The following is an 18,913-nucleotide window of genomic DNA, read 5'->3' as shown; positions in this document are numbered from 1 at the left end:
ATGGGACACGATGGCGACATGATCCATGCCTTCTTGAGTAACCTCCAGTTTCTTGGTAGCGATAGAAGACCCTTCGGACAGTTGTTCTGGGAATGTTAAGAACCCGGGCTGTATACACTTGACTTCTTTCATCTTCCAATAATGCTATGATTCTGGCCAAACCTGTATAACTTAGTTAGTTCCTTAGAGTGCGTTTGGTGAGGTCATTGCTTGAACTGAACAGCGGTGGAATTCCGATTACGGGGTACATTTGAGATAATAAATCTCCTTGTGGTGTGAAACGTAATGGCGACCTGATCCATGCCTTCTGGACTCACTTTTACAGAGAAGCCAACAAAGAAGAGATTGTCTATTCAAAGATTTATTTACAAAATCCAATTGTAAACACAAGTGGAAGAGTTCATCTGTGTTTTATTTATCTCTAACCTTTTAAAACGGACCAAATAGTGTTGTAAGATAATCAATGGAAGATCTTCTGACAGATAATTAAAAATATTAGGGATGACCACTTTTGTTTGCTTGCTAGTGTATAAACAATAAAAGAACACTTCTTACTCCCAAAATCAGAAAAGATGACTCAAGTACTCGATGCCGTGCTCAAGCACAATTCTTGAATCAGGTGGCATTCCTACACGCTATGAAGATGAAAGGACGATCTAACAGAGTATGGCGAGACGAAATTCAGGAGAGATTAGGGGATTCATTGGAGCTAATCTTTTGAGGGAATGTTAATGTAACAAAATCGCTAATTATTTACAGAAGGGAAAAATAATTAAATTTGGTTTCAACTAATAGAATTTCTTGTGCTATAGCCCAACTTAATTTCATCCCTTGGGAGAGGTTTTTGTAAAGCAGGTATAAAGCCAGTAATTTATTTATTTTACATTTATTGTTTTATATCTACGAATTTGTGGCAATAAATAAATTCTGACATCATGATAATGTAGGTTGTTTGATACGACGACTTACATTGGGTTCTTGAAAAGTACCTTTGAAATTAGATTAATTTCTTTTGAGAACAAGCTCTATTTGGTCCATTAATTGTCGTTGATCGTTCAAAATTTGTTTTAAAATGGACTTAGTGTCTTCGGTGAGTGTGTTTTCCGTTGATAAGGATATGCTTGAAGAATTAGAGGAGGACCTGACGCTCCTTAGGTTATTGTCCACCATTCCGGCTAACCGATCGATTTTATTGTCGAGAAGGCTAATAGAAATTTCATTGTGTTTCTGGCCCATTTGGTCCCAGAGTCTGTCCAAAACGGCTTCTTTCATAGCTCTCGGTAAGACGAAATCATCGGAGTACATCGGTTGCGACGGCAGGATGACCGTGACTTCGGGCACCGCCCTCCTCCTTTTTAGCACGTTGAAAACACCGCATGGCAGAACTTTTTGGAGCTTTTCGTTGTAGACGCAGCGTTCGAGGAAGCTGAGGAAAGCCGTCTGCTTCGCGAGCCGCTGAGTCTTCCCTTGGGCTTCCAATTCGGCGATGTCGCTGACAGCCAGGCCCACCATGAGATTCATCATCACCATGGCGACGAGGACGACAAAAGTTGCGAACATGAAACGTCCGATGATGGAAAATGCGGTGACTTCGTGCGCAGATTCGAACATGTTCTCGTAATCGAATTCCAACATCATAACGATCACTTTAACCAGCGATTCCATGAAGTTCCTAAAAGGCACATTCGCCTCGAACAATATGAGGAAAGCAAATGTAAATCCAAGAACTAAAAACGTAAATGTTCCCAAAACCTGAAAAAATAATAATAATTAGGTACCATATTTATCCTCTTGATCTGCATATCTTCCTTACTTCCCCAACAAAAAATACATATAAGATAAATTAATTTTTGCATTTCAATACAAACTGTTGCAAGAAAACAATTGCAAAAATAAACAGACCTGAAAATTTTGAACAAATCAGTATGACCTAGAGTCAAGGATCCGATGACCATGAGGATGATGAGAGTGCGAAGGCTTGGGTAGGCCATAGTGGCTTTGGCTCCTCTCCTCCTTCCTAGCATGAGCCATCCAATACCTTCCCATAACTCACGCTCTACCTTACCCTCGATTCCTATAGAAATACCCCTCTCCCAAGAGAGAGAGCATACGCCCGAATGGCTGCATGGTCAGGCCTGACCGTTAGTACGCGAACTCTGGATACCGAGCGACTCCAGAAGTAATAGCCTTCCCATAACTCACGTTCTACCTTACCCTCGATTCCTATAGAAATACCTCTCTCCCAAGAGAGAGAGCATACGCCCGAATGGCTGCATGGTCAGGCCTGACCGTTAGTACGCGAACTCTGAATACCGAGCGACTCCAGAAGTAATAGCCTTCCCATAACTCACGCTCTACCTTACCCTCGATTCCTATAGAAATACCTTTCTCCCCAAGAGAGAGAGCATAAGCCCGAATGGCTGCATGGTCAGGCCTGACCGTTAGTACGCTGACTCTGGATACCGAGCGACTCCAGAAGTAAATAGCCTTCCGAGGGCAAAGAGCTAAACCCTGAAATACTATCTTCAGCTGATATAATTGAAGCTAAGACATCTAAACTAAAAGAGAGGAAAATTCCTCAAAGCTACTTAAGGACAAAACAAGCTCAGCGGAGCTGCCAAAAGAAAATTTATCTGGTTGCCAGCAGCAATGCCAAAAGTTTCACACCAACCACTAGATCCACCCTAATCCTGCTGGTCGAGCCCTCCCTACATATTCTCATCCCGAGGACCCACCATAATCGATCATGGGCATGAGACCTGAATGCACTGAATGCAAGCTGGTTTCACATGACTATCTATCTATCTATTATCTATCTCTTTGAAACCGGTCCTACTAATCAAATTCCTTGATGAACTAGGACTCACCGGTGTGCTATAGGCACAGAGCCGGGTATGCTACAACTCTTCAAGGGCGCAGTATATTACACCCTACGACTAATACATCTACATCTACATCTCTATCTATCTATCTGTACAAAAGAGTCTTTTAGCCGAATTGAAACTTTTAAAACTTTTTAAAAGTAAAACTCATAAATAATAACTCATAAAACATGTTACCTTGAAAACATTGGATGCTACACGTGAAAACATCAAGACGTAAAATCCCCAGGAGGGAAAATGGGCTAACAGGAACAGCAATTCCATCCAGGCGATAAGTATCGCGACGGATGTCACGTAACGGGCCCAGACTAGATTCGGATCAATCAGGCCGACTACAATCGTGGAAAAGATCACGGCCCACTTCACCCACGACTCGAAGTCAAGGAAATAATACCTTTGTAGCTGACTAGCATTGACGATTTCCTGAAAACAAATAATTTAAATCAGGATAAGGAATTATGAAAAATGGCGTGTCGTACATAAACTTACAACTATTACTATGGGCAGGAGAGACGCGTAAAGTACCCCTCTGGCGACTTCAACGCAAATTTTTAGCACATGGGTTGAGTTTTTTTCAACATATTCTAAATGCGCTAAAACTGTAAGAGACAGAGTGAGGATGACATGTATTGCCATTATCGCTGTAAAAAATATTCTAAGTCTTTTCCATTTTAGAAAGAGAAATATTTCTACCAAAGGATGGAGGAGGAATCGCTCTTGGAGCGCCCGTTTTCCGCTGTTTAAGACAGCGTTGAGTACTTTCAGCTGTTTTCCGGATTCTTGGTTGGGCACCAAAATCTGGTATTTAAGCGTAATTCTGCATTCGGGATCTGATAATGAACGTTGGTTCACTTCTATGTAGGAATCGAGTATTTGTTCGATGAAATCGATGGGCTGAGGGACACAGTACATGATGATATCCAGCCCGGACCTTTTGCAGCTTCTGTCCTGGACGGTCTCCGATATGTCCGCGCCCATCTTCAGCATGAGCTTGACGCATTCGCCGTGACCTGAGCTGGCAGCGACGTGCAGAGGCTGCCAACCGTCTTTGTTCACAGATTTCAAAGTGTTGCTGTCGCAGGAGACTATTAGCTCGATGGCTTCGAGGCAACCGTATTTGGCAGCGAGATGGAGTGGCGTCGAACACTTTTCAGGCTCTTCGGACGTTTTGGCATATATGTCGCATCTTGCTGCTAGAAGCGGTCTGATGCATTCGACGAATCCCTGCTTTGCAGCGATGTGCAGGGCAGTCATCCCGCCCTTTTCATCTCTGAGCTTAACGTCCTTCAGCTTTTTCGCCACTTCCGGGTCGCGGAGGAGGTATTCGACTATTTCCGGCGAGTTGTTGGACGTGGCGCAATGTAGCAGGGTAAAATTACCTTGCACGCTCACTGTCAGGTCCGCACCATTTTCACACAGAATTTCCATACATAATGAATGGTTGTTTATAACGGCTTGAAAGATCGGCGTGTGCATGGATGTATTTCTATACTCGAGAACCTAAGAATAAAAGTTATGCTTAAATAGTCGTACATTCCAAAAAAGTTCCAAATTTATTAACTATTAATTGAAATTTGACATTTCCATAAATAATTTACTCCCACTAATGTATAATTTTCTGTTTAATGATTGTTTTTGATCAACCAAAACAATTATCTCATTCATACGGTAATACATTTGGATTTGGAATAAGCTCAAATCTGCTCACGTGTATACCTTGGTTCATGACAGACATACCTATCGCTTCTCGCAGTCTACCGGCAATTTAAGTTTTTGTAATTTACAATAAATTCCGACAGGCCTTGAGAATCAACCTCGGTCTTGTTCGTTCAGCCACCGAGGTTGGGCACCGGATGTTGTCAACAGCTAGGTCAATTCAGAAACAAGTTGCAGTTCCTAGATCCAAACTCATTCACACTCTCATTCATTCTTAAATACATCCTTTCTTATTTAGATATCATTCACTCAGGGTTGAGGAGTACTCGATATTTCTTCATCACCCTTTACACCTATTATATAACTAACTTAATTGATGGTCGATGGGGGTTCTGAATATTACGCCATCGGCCCTCTCACACAACCCATTCACGCCAATAAATACATTCACTTTCAGAGATGGTTAGAGCGTTAGCAGAACAAAAGTATCAGTACTATACAATGAAACAACCAAATTCAGAACAGGGGACCGAGGTAATTGTATTCTCATACTCTTCAATTAAATCGGACAACCTTTCTCTACATGCACACAAACGCGGGCTTTGGCTTAACCTTAAGTGTCTGTGTGTCAAACTCGCTTGGCCTATTCTTAATCGAGCAAGCATGACCCTTTTTCACTCAAATGATTCACGACAGTGCTCATGATACACGAGAAATAATATATTGTTTTCAGCTAAATGTTATTACTAACATTGTAGACTTGATGACGTCTATTTCTACGATAATTTAATGGACGGCGTTCCATAAAGTGCCTAATGGTAGGAATGTGCAAAAAATCGGTGGGATATTTGCATGCGTGAGGGTGCCAAATAAAAGGGCTTTAGTTTGCCGAATCTCTTTCTGAACGTCCTTTCATCATATGAAAAATCTAAAATTTGATAAACGTTAAAAAGAGCCTTGGATATCGAATACTCCTTCCGATACGCAATTTTCGGAATGTCCTCTGCAGGGTGTACCGAAATGTAGTCCGTATAAATCATCGTAACCCAATGTGCCAGTCTAATGCGTGTTGGCCCGAACGGCCCCCTACACCCTTTTGAATCGATTGAGACATGAAAAATGGGGCGTTTTTAAAAAAAAATGATACAGAACAAAACACCGGAAAACGAAACGAGTTTTTATTCCCCTGAAATTTTATTACAAGAATGTGAAGACCTCGGTACCAGAGGTATTTCATTCCTGCGGTTTAATTCATGTATTCAAAATCGTAGCCAAAGTGTTATGGTAAGTTGCAGCTTGAATTGCAAGAAAATTGTTGAACGTGGGGTGCCACAGGGGTCTGTGCTCGGCCCCACTTTGTTAAAGAAAAATTACCACATTAGGACTTAACGGCTTCCCTAACAGCTTTCGCTGACACTTCCGACGAATTGAGTGGATATAGAAGGTATAAATCATGATATTAGTATTTTTAATGACTAATTTCTTATAAATGTCTACCGTTACGTCTAACATCAAAATTTATTCATTAGATTTCGTGGTCAGATTGACCAAATAACATCTTTCAATTAATTACCGGTGGCCGCAATTGAAAAAAATTGACACGGCACTCATCAATGGAAGGGGCGGCACCGGATCTCAGCGACCCTGAAATTGGTCCCAACCCCCTTCAAAAATGAGTTTCTTCGATGGAAGAACACCGATACATTGGGGGCTTAAGTTCACATTTGTGTTGCGAGCCCTCCCCCAAAAATATGGAGCTTCAGTGCTCAGGAGGGAACTCCTCCAGTCCCTGGTATCCATTGTAGGAAAAAGCAAAACAAAAAACATTACCTTTTTAATTATAGAGCGCTTCGTGAATTTTTCAATACAGGAAGCAATTAAAATGCTAAATTCAAAACTGTAAATTCCAAATTAAGAAATTCTGCTTTCCTCAGCCTAACTGTACATTTATGTTAAACTCTTTTCTATACATTGGCCACAACTGGCATAACATGATTCCTCCCGTATTAAAAAATTAATTAAGAAAAAATTAACTTTTTAATTATTTTTATGGCTTAGCTTAGTTATATAAATTCTCAATTAATTATACACAATTTTTTCAAAATGAAAATGCTTACAGTTGGAATAAAACGGGGAGTCGAAATGAGAAGTTTGTGGCATGGGCGATCGAAGTCACGGTAGCTCAAGTGGTAAAGCAGGGGCGTATCTAGCCGAAAGTCGTGGGTTCGAATCCCGTCTGTGACACAAATTTTTCATTTTAAAAAAATTGTGTACAATTAACTGAGTAAAAAAAAGATTGTGATTAAAGTGTGGTGATGAGTGACCGTTAATCGATATTTATTTAGAAATCGTGAGATGCGGTCTGGTGTGATGTAGGTTTCAGAAAAACATTTTCCTTATCGTGCCAACGTTTCGATCTTTATTGAGATCATCTTCAGGGCCTGTGATTTACAAACATTATTTACATATAACAATTACATTTTGGATGTGGAAAAGTGAATTTATACAATGCAAAATATATTTTTTTATATATTCAATCAAAGTATTTCTACTCACTCAAAGTGTTTTTCTTCTGTGTAGTAGTGCCATTCTTGCGTGTCGTGTCGACAGTGCCAGTGAGATTTTGCTATTTTGTGTTTATATACGTTAGATTTTGATGTGGTGGGGGAGGATGTCGGTATAGAAATGTAATTGTTATATGTAAACAATGTTTGTAAATCCCAGGCCCTGAAGATGATCTCAATAAAGGTCGAAACGTTGGCACGATAAAGAAAATGTTTTTCTGAAAACTACATCACACCAGACCGCATCTCACGATTTCTAAATAAAAATTGCGATTAAAATCAAATCGTGGCTCAGTAACGTCATTGGTGAGTCTGTTTTAAAAGCTAGATTAATTTAATAATTCAATTAACTTACTGCCATTTGAGAAACCATAAACTAACGCATTTTTCTATTTTTTCATTTCAAATAACAATATACTATATATTTAAAATCTAAATTTACAGTCACTCCTTTCAACCATTCCCTTTAATAAATTTTTTAAAAACATTTTGCAGGTAGCACTTACACAGATATTTTTCTAAGGTTCCTATACTCTCATTTTTATTTTGCATTCAGGCAAGATTTTTAATTTTTAATTTTCTTTATGTAAATACGTTATGTAATTATTTTATTGTATTTTATTGTTTTAATTAAATATAAATAAAAATGGTAGAAAACTTGACCAAACTTTCTTCTTATTCGGATCATCAATGACAACAGTTGAGAAATTTGTTTTTCGCTCTGTTCAACCACCCAAGGCCAAAAGCCTCCCAGGAGATCTGATCCTTGGTATTATTTGCCATTTCTTCCATTCGTTACTTACAATACTAACAATCGCAACAAGAAAACCGTACTAAAATGTAATGATTTTTTACACCTCTATCATAATCTGAAGCATTAGATGGAACAACTAGTCATATTAATGATTCGAGGCCATGCGACGGGAGATCAAAGGAAGTGAGGATGAAAGCGAAACGATGAATTTTGCATGTATATAGCTGTTGGGCCAGCTAGTTATATAAACGACTTGCCTTGGTTGAGTCCGGTACAGAGAGTAATTCTTCGAGCATAAATCTGTTTCCGAGTTGAGCAGCAATGTGAAAAACCGTTTCCCGATTGTTCGTAACCGCGGTCACGTCGGCTCCGGCTTCGAGGAGTATTTCAACTCCGTTCGACCACTCCTGGAGGACCGCCAGGTGCAGAGGGGTCCTGCCTTCACTGTCCCTGACGTCGATCATTTTCGGGTCCCAGCTGACTAGAACTTTGAGCGCGTCCAAAAACCATTTCCTGATGGCTAAATGTATCGGGGTTTCGCCTTCGTCGTTCCAGGTAGAAAGGCTGGCTCCGTTTTGGAGAAGGCACTCGATTAATTCCAATTCGCATTTGGCCACCGCAGTGTGAAGAGTCGTCACTGACATTTTCTTGGAGTTGATCAAACTCCGACTCTTGATCAAGTTGCCTTTCGGCATGTTCGCACCGCGTTCGATGAGCAAATTCACCACCCTGTAAACAGGTTTCACCACATTCCTCAGGGAAGGATTCTTCTTTATCTTTTTACTTCTAAACTCTTCCAACGGTGGGGTTTCTTCTTTGGAGGACGTCGTGTTCGAACTGGAATTACGTCTTCTTTTCGGCACGGGATTGTCAATTTCGTCGTAACAAAGCCCAGAGACGTCAAGGGGCGTCAATCCGTTTAAATCTTCCGCGTGTATATTTGCTTTCATGTGAATGAGCATTTTGACGCAGTTGACATGAGCCCGTTTGCACGCTAAATGTAAAGAAGTGCTACCCTCTGAAACATCGTCCGGGACCTGTAAAATATATCATGAAAATTAAATTGGAACAGAATCATTAATTAGTCATACCAGATGCAAAAGCTCGTCGTGTTTGTGATTCCACGAATCTAGACAGTCTATTTCGTGTGTGGGGTGCTCTTCGACTAAAATCGGACTGTTTATCAGTTCTTCGTCCATGTTCAACAGCATTGACAATATGCTGACGTGGCCTTCCCATGCTGCAAGGTGAATCGGCTGTCTTCCTTCTCTGTCCCTGGCTGTAAAATCAGCTCCGGCTGTGAGCAGAATGTCCAAAATATCTTTGTCTCCTTTCAGCGCGGCGATGTGACAGACAGAAACTCTTGTAGGCCTGCAAGTCGCATCCGGCGAAGCACCAAGCTCCAGTAACCTACAAAAAAGACCAATCTCTTAGAACTCTAACTGCATTAAATAACAATGAATCCTATATTTTTGGATTGTTTAATTTTGTTTTAAATTATTTTTTTTTAAACGAGAGTTCGCAACAGCAAAGGTCATATAAACCCTCAGGGACTCGGTGTTTTCGAAAAAAAAGCCCATTTGTATGTCGGGTTCGAATGCAGGGCCACTGGATTCGAACCCAGGACCTTTACTTTACAATGATGAGCGTCGTGTCAACGCCTAAACCGTTGCGACCACCGAGAGCCCCCTTTCATCGTGTAATTGTTATATAGAATGGTGATATTTCGATTGGCCAATTTTTTTAAGAACAGGCTTGATAATCTCAATTTTTACAAAGTCTTACAACAGCGCAAAAAGTATATAAAATATATTTGAGTATTTGTACATATTATATTTTTATTATTTGGTTTGTTAATTTGAACTAACAATTTTTTTTTCAAATAACAAACAAAACATTTATTCTTACTCGTCTTTTTTTATTGTTTAATTGGAATTTCATTTGCCATTCGCATATGTTTTCAACAGATGATCGGTAGCTTGTGTAAATTTGGACGTTTTTAAAATTTGAAATGAGTCAAAACTAATAACAATCTTGTAAACCACATTTCCCAGTGATTAACTCACAGGAAAGTATATTGATAATAGAATTACTAAGGATGAGATAACATTTTGTACGACACTTGGCACAATGATAAGAAGCTACACCTTCTAGATAAGGTTTTTTTTAAAAAAAAGTATGTTTATGAATTTGTACTGTTTATTTTAAATTCACAATTACGCTGGACGATCATGCTACGACGGAGTACACCTATGAGTTTTTATGTTCAACAATAATAAAAAAATGTTCATCAATATTAATCCACATTATATGCAAACAACATTTATTCAATTTTTTAAATATTTTTTTGTTTTATTTTATTCACAGGAGAACCTGTAAAAATGCTTCTCTGTCTGAGGCGGTAAGGGGGTACTCAAGAAGGACGTGGTTGGCAATGGCCACTACTAAGTTGTTGCCGGATTTTAATTTTGTAAAGGTGGACAGGTAGACCATGGTGGTTTAGTCGGAGGCGGATTATGAAAGTGAGGGATTGTCGGGGATAATTCAAAGAACGGAACCACGGGGAGGAATCTGGGTTTGAATTGATTTGTAACCCTTGGCATTACTTGTGGAACTAAACTCCCTTTGCCAAGATCTCAAGGAGTGCGTATACAAATGAGATCTAATATCTCCAACCGAGATGAAAAACTGCAAAGGACCAGATACAGCCGCCTCTTTCGCCATTATATCGGCTTTATCGTTGTAAACATTGCCGTTATGTCCTTTTACCCAGATTTTATGAATGTTAGTATTGGAGGTTTTTAACTGACATATTAAATTAAAAATCTGGTGAGGACGAAGTGATTGGCTTTAAGGATACTATAAAGGGAATGGACCATACTTTGGCTGTGAGAGAATATAATTAAGTCGGAAGGGTTCATAATCTGAGCATACTTTAAGGCTTCCAAGATTGCTAACACTTCGGCAGTAAAACTGGACACGACCCCACTCAATTTAATTTGTACGGCGAAATTATTACAGGGATCAAAAAATGAACCCACCAGATTACCCTGCTTGGATCCGTCCGTGTATAAGGTTAGTGCCGCGTCAGATTGACCCCCTCATGGCTGCCTCTTCTACATATGGAGGGAAATGAGACCAATGAGGGCTAAGGGATCCGGTATAGCGCAAGTATGGCTAAACAAGGGAAAGTTTGGGTAAAAGTTATCTAGGATGATTGGGGGTTCATTAGGTTGTTTATTACCATATATTTCATCTAGTTGGTTTGATTAGGAGCAGGACAAAAAATCTTAATTATCCCCGAATTAAATTGAGTTACATGGATTCTTACACATTCAAGCAGCTCAACACATCCACTTTAGAATGTAAAGTTAAGGAGGAACAGCAAGTCAACGAGAAATCTTCTATCTTCCAGAGAGAGGATACCAATTTCATTCAAAAGTGGACTCATGAGGTTTTCTTTTAATTTTTAATTTAAATGCAGCAATTCTTAAAAACATTTTTTGGACACTTTCCAGAAACAATGTAGGCTTATTGTATATAAGGGCCCAAACTACACTACCATATTCAAGGATTGGTCTCACATATGAATAATGTAACACTTTCAAAGCTGTCTTACTGTTCAAGTCCACTGACTTCCTTGCGACAAATCCCAACATTTTCATACCATTAGTTTGAATTTTGTCTATCTGGTTACTAAATGTTAATTTCTCATCATGCCAAACACCTAAGTCTTTAATCGCATCAAGTCTCTCTAGAACACAGCCATTGATCACATAATTTTACTCTGTATGTAAATCAATCATTTTTCTGCTATAGGTAACAGTCTTACATTTCTCACAATGTAAATACATTTTATTATTTGCACATCATTGCTCTAAAGAGTTTAGGTCCCACTGTAAGAGGTTGCAGCCAATGATTATTTCTATGGTTTTATAAATTTTGACATCGTCAGCAAACATTTTTAAATTACTATACTTTATTTATGCAGATCATTAATAAATATTTTGAACAGTAAAGGGGCAGATGTCCACCTTGTGGTACCCCTGAAGTTGAATTTATCTCCTTTGAGATAAAATTAACACATTTTAAGGGGCGTGCGACCCTTTAGATATGACTCAAAACACTGGACAATGTCAATGTCTAAGTCCAAGTCGCATAACTTGTTGAGAAAAATTGAGTGATCTACCTTGTCAAAGGCTTTTGAAAAATCGGTGTAGATCGTATCCAACTGTTCATTTTTATCAACGGCTGACAAAACGACTTGTTGAAATTAAATTATTCCTTGCGAATGTTATTGTTCGTTTATATATTATAACATATTTCACGTAATTATCCACAACGAACAATTTTCGATGGCTTAGCTAAGTACTTTTCCATTTGACTTTCAATACAAAAAATATGAATATATTTTACGGAATTTAGAATGCCCTAGAATAAAAAATACAAGTTTAAAAATGACTACTTGAAAAATATTTTAATTAATTTTTTCCCAGTTAAAAGGCTCGGACTGTTAATTTAAGTTGCGAAGTCCTCGTGAATATATTCAACGAAAGCCAGACTTATAAAGTTCGCGACAAAAGAATAGCCCACCCTTGTATTTTGTTTATACATTTCAAGTATTATTAAATTTTTTTTTTAGAATAGATGGCTTATTCAGCTAAATATTAAGTGAAACTTGTTGCTTAATTACAAAAAAAACATCAATCCTTGGGAATAGTAGTAAATATTAACTCTGAAATGGTACAGATAAGATAGCACGCACTAGTTTTTGTCTAAACATCACAATTGTTTATTTTCATTAATTTTTTTAAACATAATTGTCGTTTTTAAGTTATTTTAATAGAATCTTGTTAGTTAATTGTTAGTAAAATTTTAATCCCGGGAAATATTAGCAAATATTGACACTGAGGTGTGAAAAAAATATAGCACACCCTACTATTTTATCTGTAGATTACAATTATTTGTTATCACTAAGTTTTTTTTAACACATAAATGACTTTTTCAGCTAATTATTAAGTGAAACATATTGCTTAATTACAAGAAAAACATCCATCCTTGGGAATAGTAGTAAATATTAACTCTGAGATAGTAGAAAAAATATTGCACGCTCTAGTTTTTTGCCTAAGCATCAAAATTGTTTATTTTCTTTAAGTTTTTAAACATAATTGTCGTATTTAAGTTATTTTAATAGAATCTTGTAAGTTAATTGTTAGTAAAATTTTAATCCCGGGAAATATTAGCAAATATTGACACTGAGGTGTGAAAAAAATATAGCACACCCTACTATTTTATCTGTAGATTACAATTATTTGTTTTCAGTAAGTTTTTTTAAACAGATAAATGACTTTTTTCAGCTAAATTTTAATTAAATTTTGTTACTTAATATCAGTAAAATTTTAAAACCTGGAAATAATAGTAAATATTGACTATGAGGTGGGAGGAAAAACAGCACACCTGTTGTTTGTAAACAAAAATGAAACTCAGCTTGCTGCTACTGTAAATTAAGCGTTTATAATGGGTCGTGCTTGTTGTATGTCGTTTTCTGATCGCGCAATTGTATTAAGAATGAAAAATCGTAAAAAAAATATTTCGAAAATGTCAAGAAACATAAGACGGAGTAGGAAAGTCATTTTTACTTTTTTAAATAATCCAAAACATGCAGAAAGAAGACAACTAGACCATCTGCCTTAACCACCAGGGAAAAACCAGCCCTAAAGTCCTATTTAACAGCTTCGCCATGATGCACCCAGAGGAGGAAAATAAAACGAATACCACCGCTAAATAAAATTCATAAGGAATGCAAAGGTTCAACCCTGACTGTATCTCCTGGAAGGAGGAATAGATTTAAATTGAATAGATCTTTTCAGATATAAAAAGTCCCTTATGGTTTGGCATTTTATTTTCACTATCTACTGACAGAGGAAATGGTATTTTCGAAAAGGTGGAGAAGAAATGGTATAGTGTGGCATCGGTTACAATAAGAAAACAAGCTGTTTTTGTTTTTAATAGAACGAACAGTATCCAATATCTAGAATTAATAAAAAATCATTTAACAAGGAACTAAGAGGTAATGCCGAGTAAATGAACCAAAGTCAATGCATACAGAGAAAATGGTAAAAGCCTTTAAACAAATCAAGCTTTGGAATAGCCAGCTAAGAGTCCTGATTTTAATATAATTGAAGTGTCTGGTTACACCTTGTCAGGGGTGTTTATAAGGGGTTGTGTGAGTAATACTTTACTGGCAAATAATTAACACGATCAATTTAAAATGTAGCAAAAAGTTATTTATGATTTTTTAAATATAATGAAAACAATAAAATGGGATATATACCATTCATTACAGACTCATCAGTGAGTCCCCCTCCACGGAAATCTTTAGTAAAAGGCGAAAGATTTATTCGTTATGAAGGGAGACCAGAGTTATAGATAATATATACCAAAAAGAATACGGTGGGCTATTATTCTGTCCTTTTCAAAATTAATTTTGATTATTATTTTCAAAATTGTGTAATATTTTATTGGCAGATAATTAACAAGATCCATTTAAAATGTAGCAAAAAGTTATTTATGATTTTTGAAAAATAATGAAAACAATAAAATTGAATATATACCAAAAATAATACGGTGAGCTATTACTATTATTTTCAATTCAGTAGTTTCGTGGTCCGCTTGACCAATTAATATATTACAATTAATTAAGGTTTTCAGTTGAGATAAAAAAGTCAATGGCACGAGCGGGATTCGAACTCACGATCTTCGGCTTGATACGCCGCTACTCTACCACCTGAGCTATCGTGACCTTGATCCACTCGGACATCAAATTACCATCTCGACCACGAGTTCGAATCCCGCTCGTTATTCGTGAATTGAATAAGTTTAAAATGAAGTATACCTTCAATAAAGCTCTCCGTGGCCATTTCATTTGTCGCCGAGAATCAAATTGATTACACATTTGAAAAATGGCAAAAAGGAGGGAAAATTCAAAAGGTGTGGTTGAGATGGGAAGTTGATGTCCGAGTGGATCGAAGTCACGGTAGCTCAGGTGGTAGAGCAGAGCATCTATCAAGCCGAAGATCGTGGGTTCGAATCCCGCTCGTGCCATTCCCTTTTTTTATCTCAACTGAAAACCTTAATTAATTGTAATTATGTTCAATACTGTGTAATACTTTGCTGGCAAATAATTAACAAGATCTATTCAAAATGTAGCAAAAAGTTAATTATGATTTTAAAAAATAATGCAAACAATAAAATTGAATATATACCAAAAATAATACGGTGGGCTTTTATTCTGTACCTTTTCAAAATTAATTTTGACTATTAATTTCAAAACTGTGTAATATTTTATTGGCAGATAATTAACAAGATACATTTAAAATTTAATAAAAAAAGTTATATATAAAACAATAAAATTTACCAAATACCCAAAATATTAGAGTGGAAGATCTTTTTGTCCCGAACCATATAATGAAATATCTTGAACTTCAGGCGTAAATAACTTATGAAAACCATTCGAAAAATTATTCAAAACTATTTTTAAATTTTTAAATTTATTTAGTTTGATAATTAGTGATATCAATTGAACAAAGTTCAAAATTTTGATAAATCCTTTATAAAATAATTGCCAAAAAATACAATATTCCTAAAAAGAAAGCGTATCAACAGACATAGATGTGACTCTGAAAATATCAAGGAAGTTTGAAGCAAAATTTATGATCAAACGAATAATACATTTTTTTCTAGTGAAATATTATAACAGAAGATATTTAAATTGTGATCTATTTTTCGCTCTTGCGTTGTTTAATTTGATAAAATAAGACGCCTAGAGATAACAAATACAACCGCTTGTCTGCTATGCAATATAACCTTGGTGTGTTGACTTTTTTTTTAGAATACAAAATTAAAAATTTAGAATTTGTTCCGGGGATTTTTTTAAACATAGTTTGATTAACTTTGACTTAATTTGATTTCTTTACTTGATGTTCTTTTACCTTATTGTCTGTTGGTGATCTGAGCGAAACACCGCAGTTAGAAGTTCCGTGTTGAGCCTTTCTTTCCTCCTATCGTGTCTTTTACGGTCTACCGTCAGGCAAATCGAACCGGAATTGGATGCGGTCAACGAGGGTTGATCCCAGGGCGATCTCTGGATCCTGATTCCCTCCGGGACTTCGAGTAGTTCGAGGTCAGGAACCCGCGTGTACTCGGATCTGCTCATCCTCATAGCCGCCGCCCCCGCCGGTCATAGCAGACTAAAAAAAGTTCGAAACGTATTCTGCCCCCACTAAACCTTATCACTTTGACTACAATTTGCCATTTGACTAACCATCGTGGAAGACGTAAGATCGGTGTCTTATCGCGTATCTGATAACGAGGCTTAGATTTGCCATTAAAAAGAAGAAAAAAAAAAACAAGGCACTAATGAAAATTGGGATCATGTACATATGTATCTATGTTGCAAAACTTCAAAAAGTATAAAGACCGTTTGATTTTTCATCATAAATTTTCACAGTTGATCAATTGCACAAGTTTAATATTTCAGGTAGTAGATTATTAAAATGAAAACTATATAAAAAAGATAGATTATCAGAGAAAACATTGAAAATTAAATAGCCCTTCAATGAAATCTGATGATGAGAATACAACGATATTTCTGAAGTCTTCATTACGTATATTTTGAATTTTAATTTATTCAAAAATCGTTTTTATCTTTTTTATTTGAAATAAAATATAAGAGAGTTCGTTATGATTCTTATGAATATTTATCTCTTGGAAATGGGTCGATCCGGGAAGTATTAGAACGTGCAACTTGTTGCCTCCAGTGCCTGTTGCTCAGAGGCTGTTGCGTGCCCCTGACGGTCTGATTTTACCAATTTCTCTCTGATTCTTCCCTCCTTAAAAATGATTTACAATGTAAAAACCCCCTTTCTGTTTTTCTCGTCTTTATAATTTGAAAGAAAGAAAAGAAGAGAATTTTAATATCTCTGAACGAAGAATTTATATTCTCCAGTGTCGTTGTGCCTCTGAAAGTAAGACACCGGATAAAGGCCGGATCAAAAAGTGGCGATCGATTACGAAAAAGGTCGACTTTAAGTGAGAATCCTTGTAATTCAAAACCGGCTTCGTGTTGCCTCAACGTCCTCCGGCATCAAAGGTGCGAGGATATTGACTTATGACGTGCATCTTTCATTCAAATAATGCTGTTCTTCAGTCGCGTGAACTGCTAAGAAATGGATACGCCATATCAGATTTTTTCTCTATATAGAATATGACGTGGGACATTTCACTAAGCCGTAGGAAAATTGCAAAAGATACATTTTTTGACTCGATATCTATAAGCCTTCATACTTAAAAACCACAGCCACAAGTTGTTATGTTAAAAAGCGTTTGAAAGTACAACATATAAAATTGATAGAAAATTCTAAAAAACTCACAAATGGATGATAAAGCTATTCACATTATCGCAAACCTTTACTGGTACCAAAAAGCAAATGTTACGATAGGCTGCACATTGAAACCAAATGAGGTGTAAGGCAGGGGTGCATCCTGTCGCCACTACTATTTAACATATATTCCGAAATTATATTCAAAGAAGCTCATGATGACATGGAGGAAGGTGTAATTTGTGTAATTGGTGTGCATCCCAATAAATAATATCTGATATGCAGATACCATTTTAATTGCAAACTGAAGAACTACAAAGCCTACTGGATAAGGTAAACAAGTAGTATACATGGTTTAACTCTAAATGCGGCAAAGACTAAATTTATGGTTATACAATAAAAAATCGCAGAAAATTGAAATCAAGATGGAAGTCACCTAAGAGAGGGTCTCAAAGGTAACATACCTAGGTTGTCAGTTCAAAGACCTATGGGACCAACCTAAAGAGATAAAAGTGAGCAATAATAAGCAAAAAATAAAGAGATAGAAAAGGACAGCATTTACTAAAAGAAAAGGGTACTGTGCAGTACACAGCTCGACCTGGGGTTAAGGAAAGGATTATTGAAATACGAACGAAATACGTCTTCTCAACTCAAAGCTTGGACACTAACAGAAGACACTATGAAAAAGCTTGAGGCATGCGAGAAGGAAGCTAGAAATTAACCTGGACTGAATCTTTACCGGGTATGTATTCAGGAAAATAAACAAAACAACAGAAACTAAATAACATTAATATTAATAATTAATCGTAAAAACAACACAACTTGGGTATTTCAGTCATGTTCTACGTATAAATATGATCTGCTTAATGTTATACTAGAAGGAAAATTGAAGTGAGGGTCCTGGAAGAAGAAAGATTTTGTGACTGAGTTCAACCAAAGCAGTGGATTCTTCTTTAAACCTGCTGTTGACAAAGACGCATTGCGATCATGATGATCAACGTCCGTTACCGGATAAGGTGATACGGCGTCATCAGGTTTTGTTATTAAAACTTAAACTAATTTTCCTTAAACTTAAAAACAATTCATATAAAAATGAATGAGGACCTCTCAGACGCCCAGTTTCCCCAAAGAGAACACCAAGAAGATTTTACATGCATGGACTTGTCAGATCCGTTGGTTAGCAAGGTGGTGCAATGTAAACCAAGTTCAGAAGTGCCCTAAAAAGGGCACATCCATACATGTGCCTTGAAAAAGGCAGTTTTGTGGTTTCTGGCACGGTTTTTCAGGCTTTCACCACCCTCGGTTAGATAGAGAAGGCACTCTAGCTCCGGCACCGGTTGGCTTCCAGCTAAGATTCAATTTGTTTGCAAACCACGACCACCTCGAGTCCAACCTCAATTACTAGAGCCGCTTGAATACTCTACTCCCGTGGGTCAATATTATTTTCATAGTGGGACTGATAGCCCACCTGGGAGTTCGTACGAACCCCCTACTGATGCACCCGTTGCCTGAGGGGTGCGGGTTCAGTAACCCAGGAAGCCTCTGCTAAAGCAAAGGGGGTAAGGAAGAGAATGGAAAATTAGGAAAGGAAGGGTATAGGAAGATAAGTGGGGAATTGCCTCCATCTATTACCCCCAGGCACTTGACGAATTGATGGACGGACTTTGCCTGGGCCCA

The 18,913-nt window shown here is 37.3% G+C and overlaps 1 protein-coding gene and 1 pseudogene across 1 annotated transcript; both read right to left on the bottom strand.

The window, feature by feature from the left end:
* Window positions 1–858: 858 nt before the first annotated feature.
* On the bottom strand, window positions 859–16,176 carry LOC106666356 (transient receptor potential channel pyrexia-like). The gene is made up of 6 exons (XM_014393494.2): window positions 15,848–16,176; window positions 8,948–9,266; window positions 8,114–8,893; window positions 3,372–4,382; window positions 3,060–3,305; window positions 859–1,752 (listed from the first exon to the last, which is right to left on the bottom strand). The coding sequence occupies exons 1-6, from the start codon at window positions 16,075–16,077 to the stop codon at window positions 1,003–1,005; spliced, it is 3,336 nt and encodes a 1,111-aa protein (XP_014248980.1). The 5' UTR covers window positions 16,078–16,176; the 3' UTR covers window positions 859–1,002.
* LOC112126673 lies at window positions 14,151–14,282 on the bottom strand (annotated as a pseudogene).
* Window positions 16,177–18,913: the final 2,737 nt, after the last annotated feature.

This window comes from Cimex lectularius, unplaced genomic scaffold (genome assembly GCF_000648675.2).
Source record: "Cimex lectularius strain Harlan isolate CLEC.00 unplaced genomic scaffold, Clec_2.1 scaffold124, whole genome shotgun sequence".
In the NCBI taxonomy this organism is placed as follows: domain Eukaryota; kingdom Metazoa; phylum Arthropoda; class Insecta; order Hemiptera; family Cimicidae; genus Cimex; species Cimex lectularius.
Note: the sequence above shows the minus strand (reverse complement) of the source record. Positions and strands in the feature narration are given on the sequence as shown.

Coding starts and splice junctions, on each gene's coding strand:
- LOC106666356 (XM_014393494.2), bottom strand. CDS start 16,077: ATGAGGATGAGCAGATCCGAGTACACGCGGGTTCCTGACCTCGAACTA. Junction 4,383..8,113: donor CTGTACCGGACTCAACCAAG/GCAAGTCGTTTA, acceptor TTTTATTCTTAG/GTTCTCGAGTATAGAAATAC. Junction 3,306..3,371: donor TCCTGCCCATAGTAATAGTT/GTAAGTTTATGT, acceptor ATTTGTTTTCAG/GAAATCGTCAATGCTAGTCA.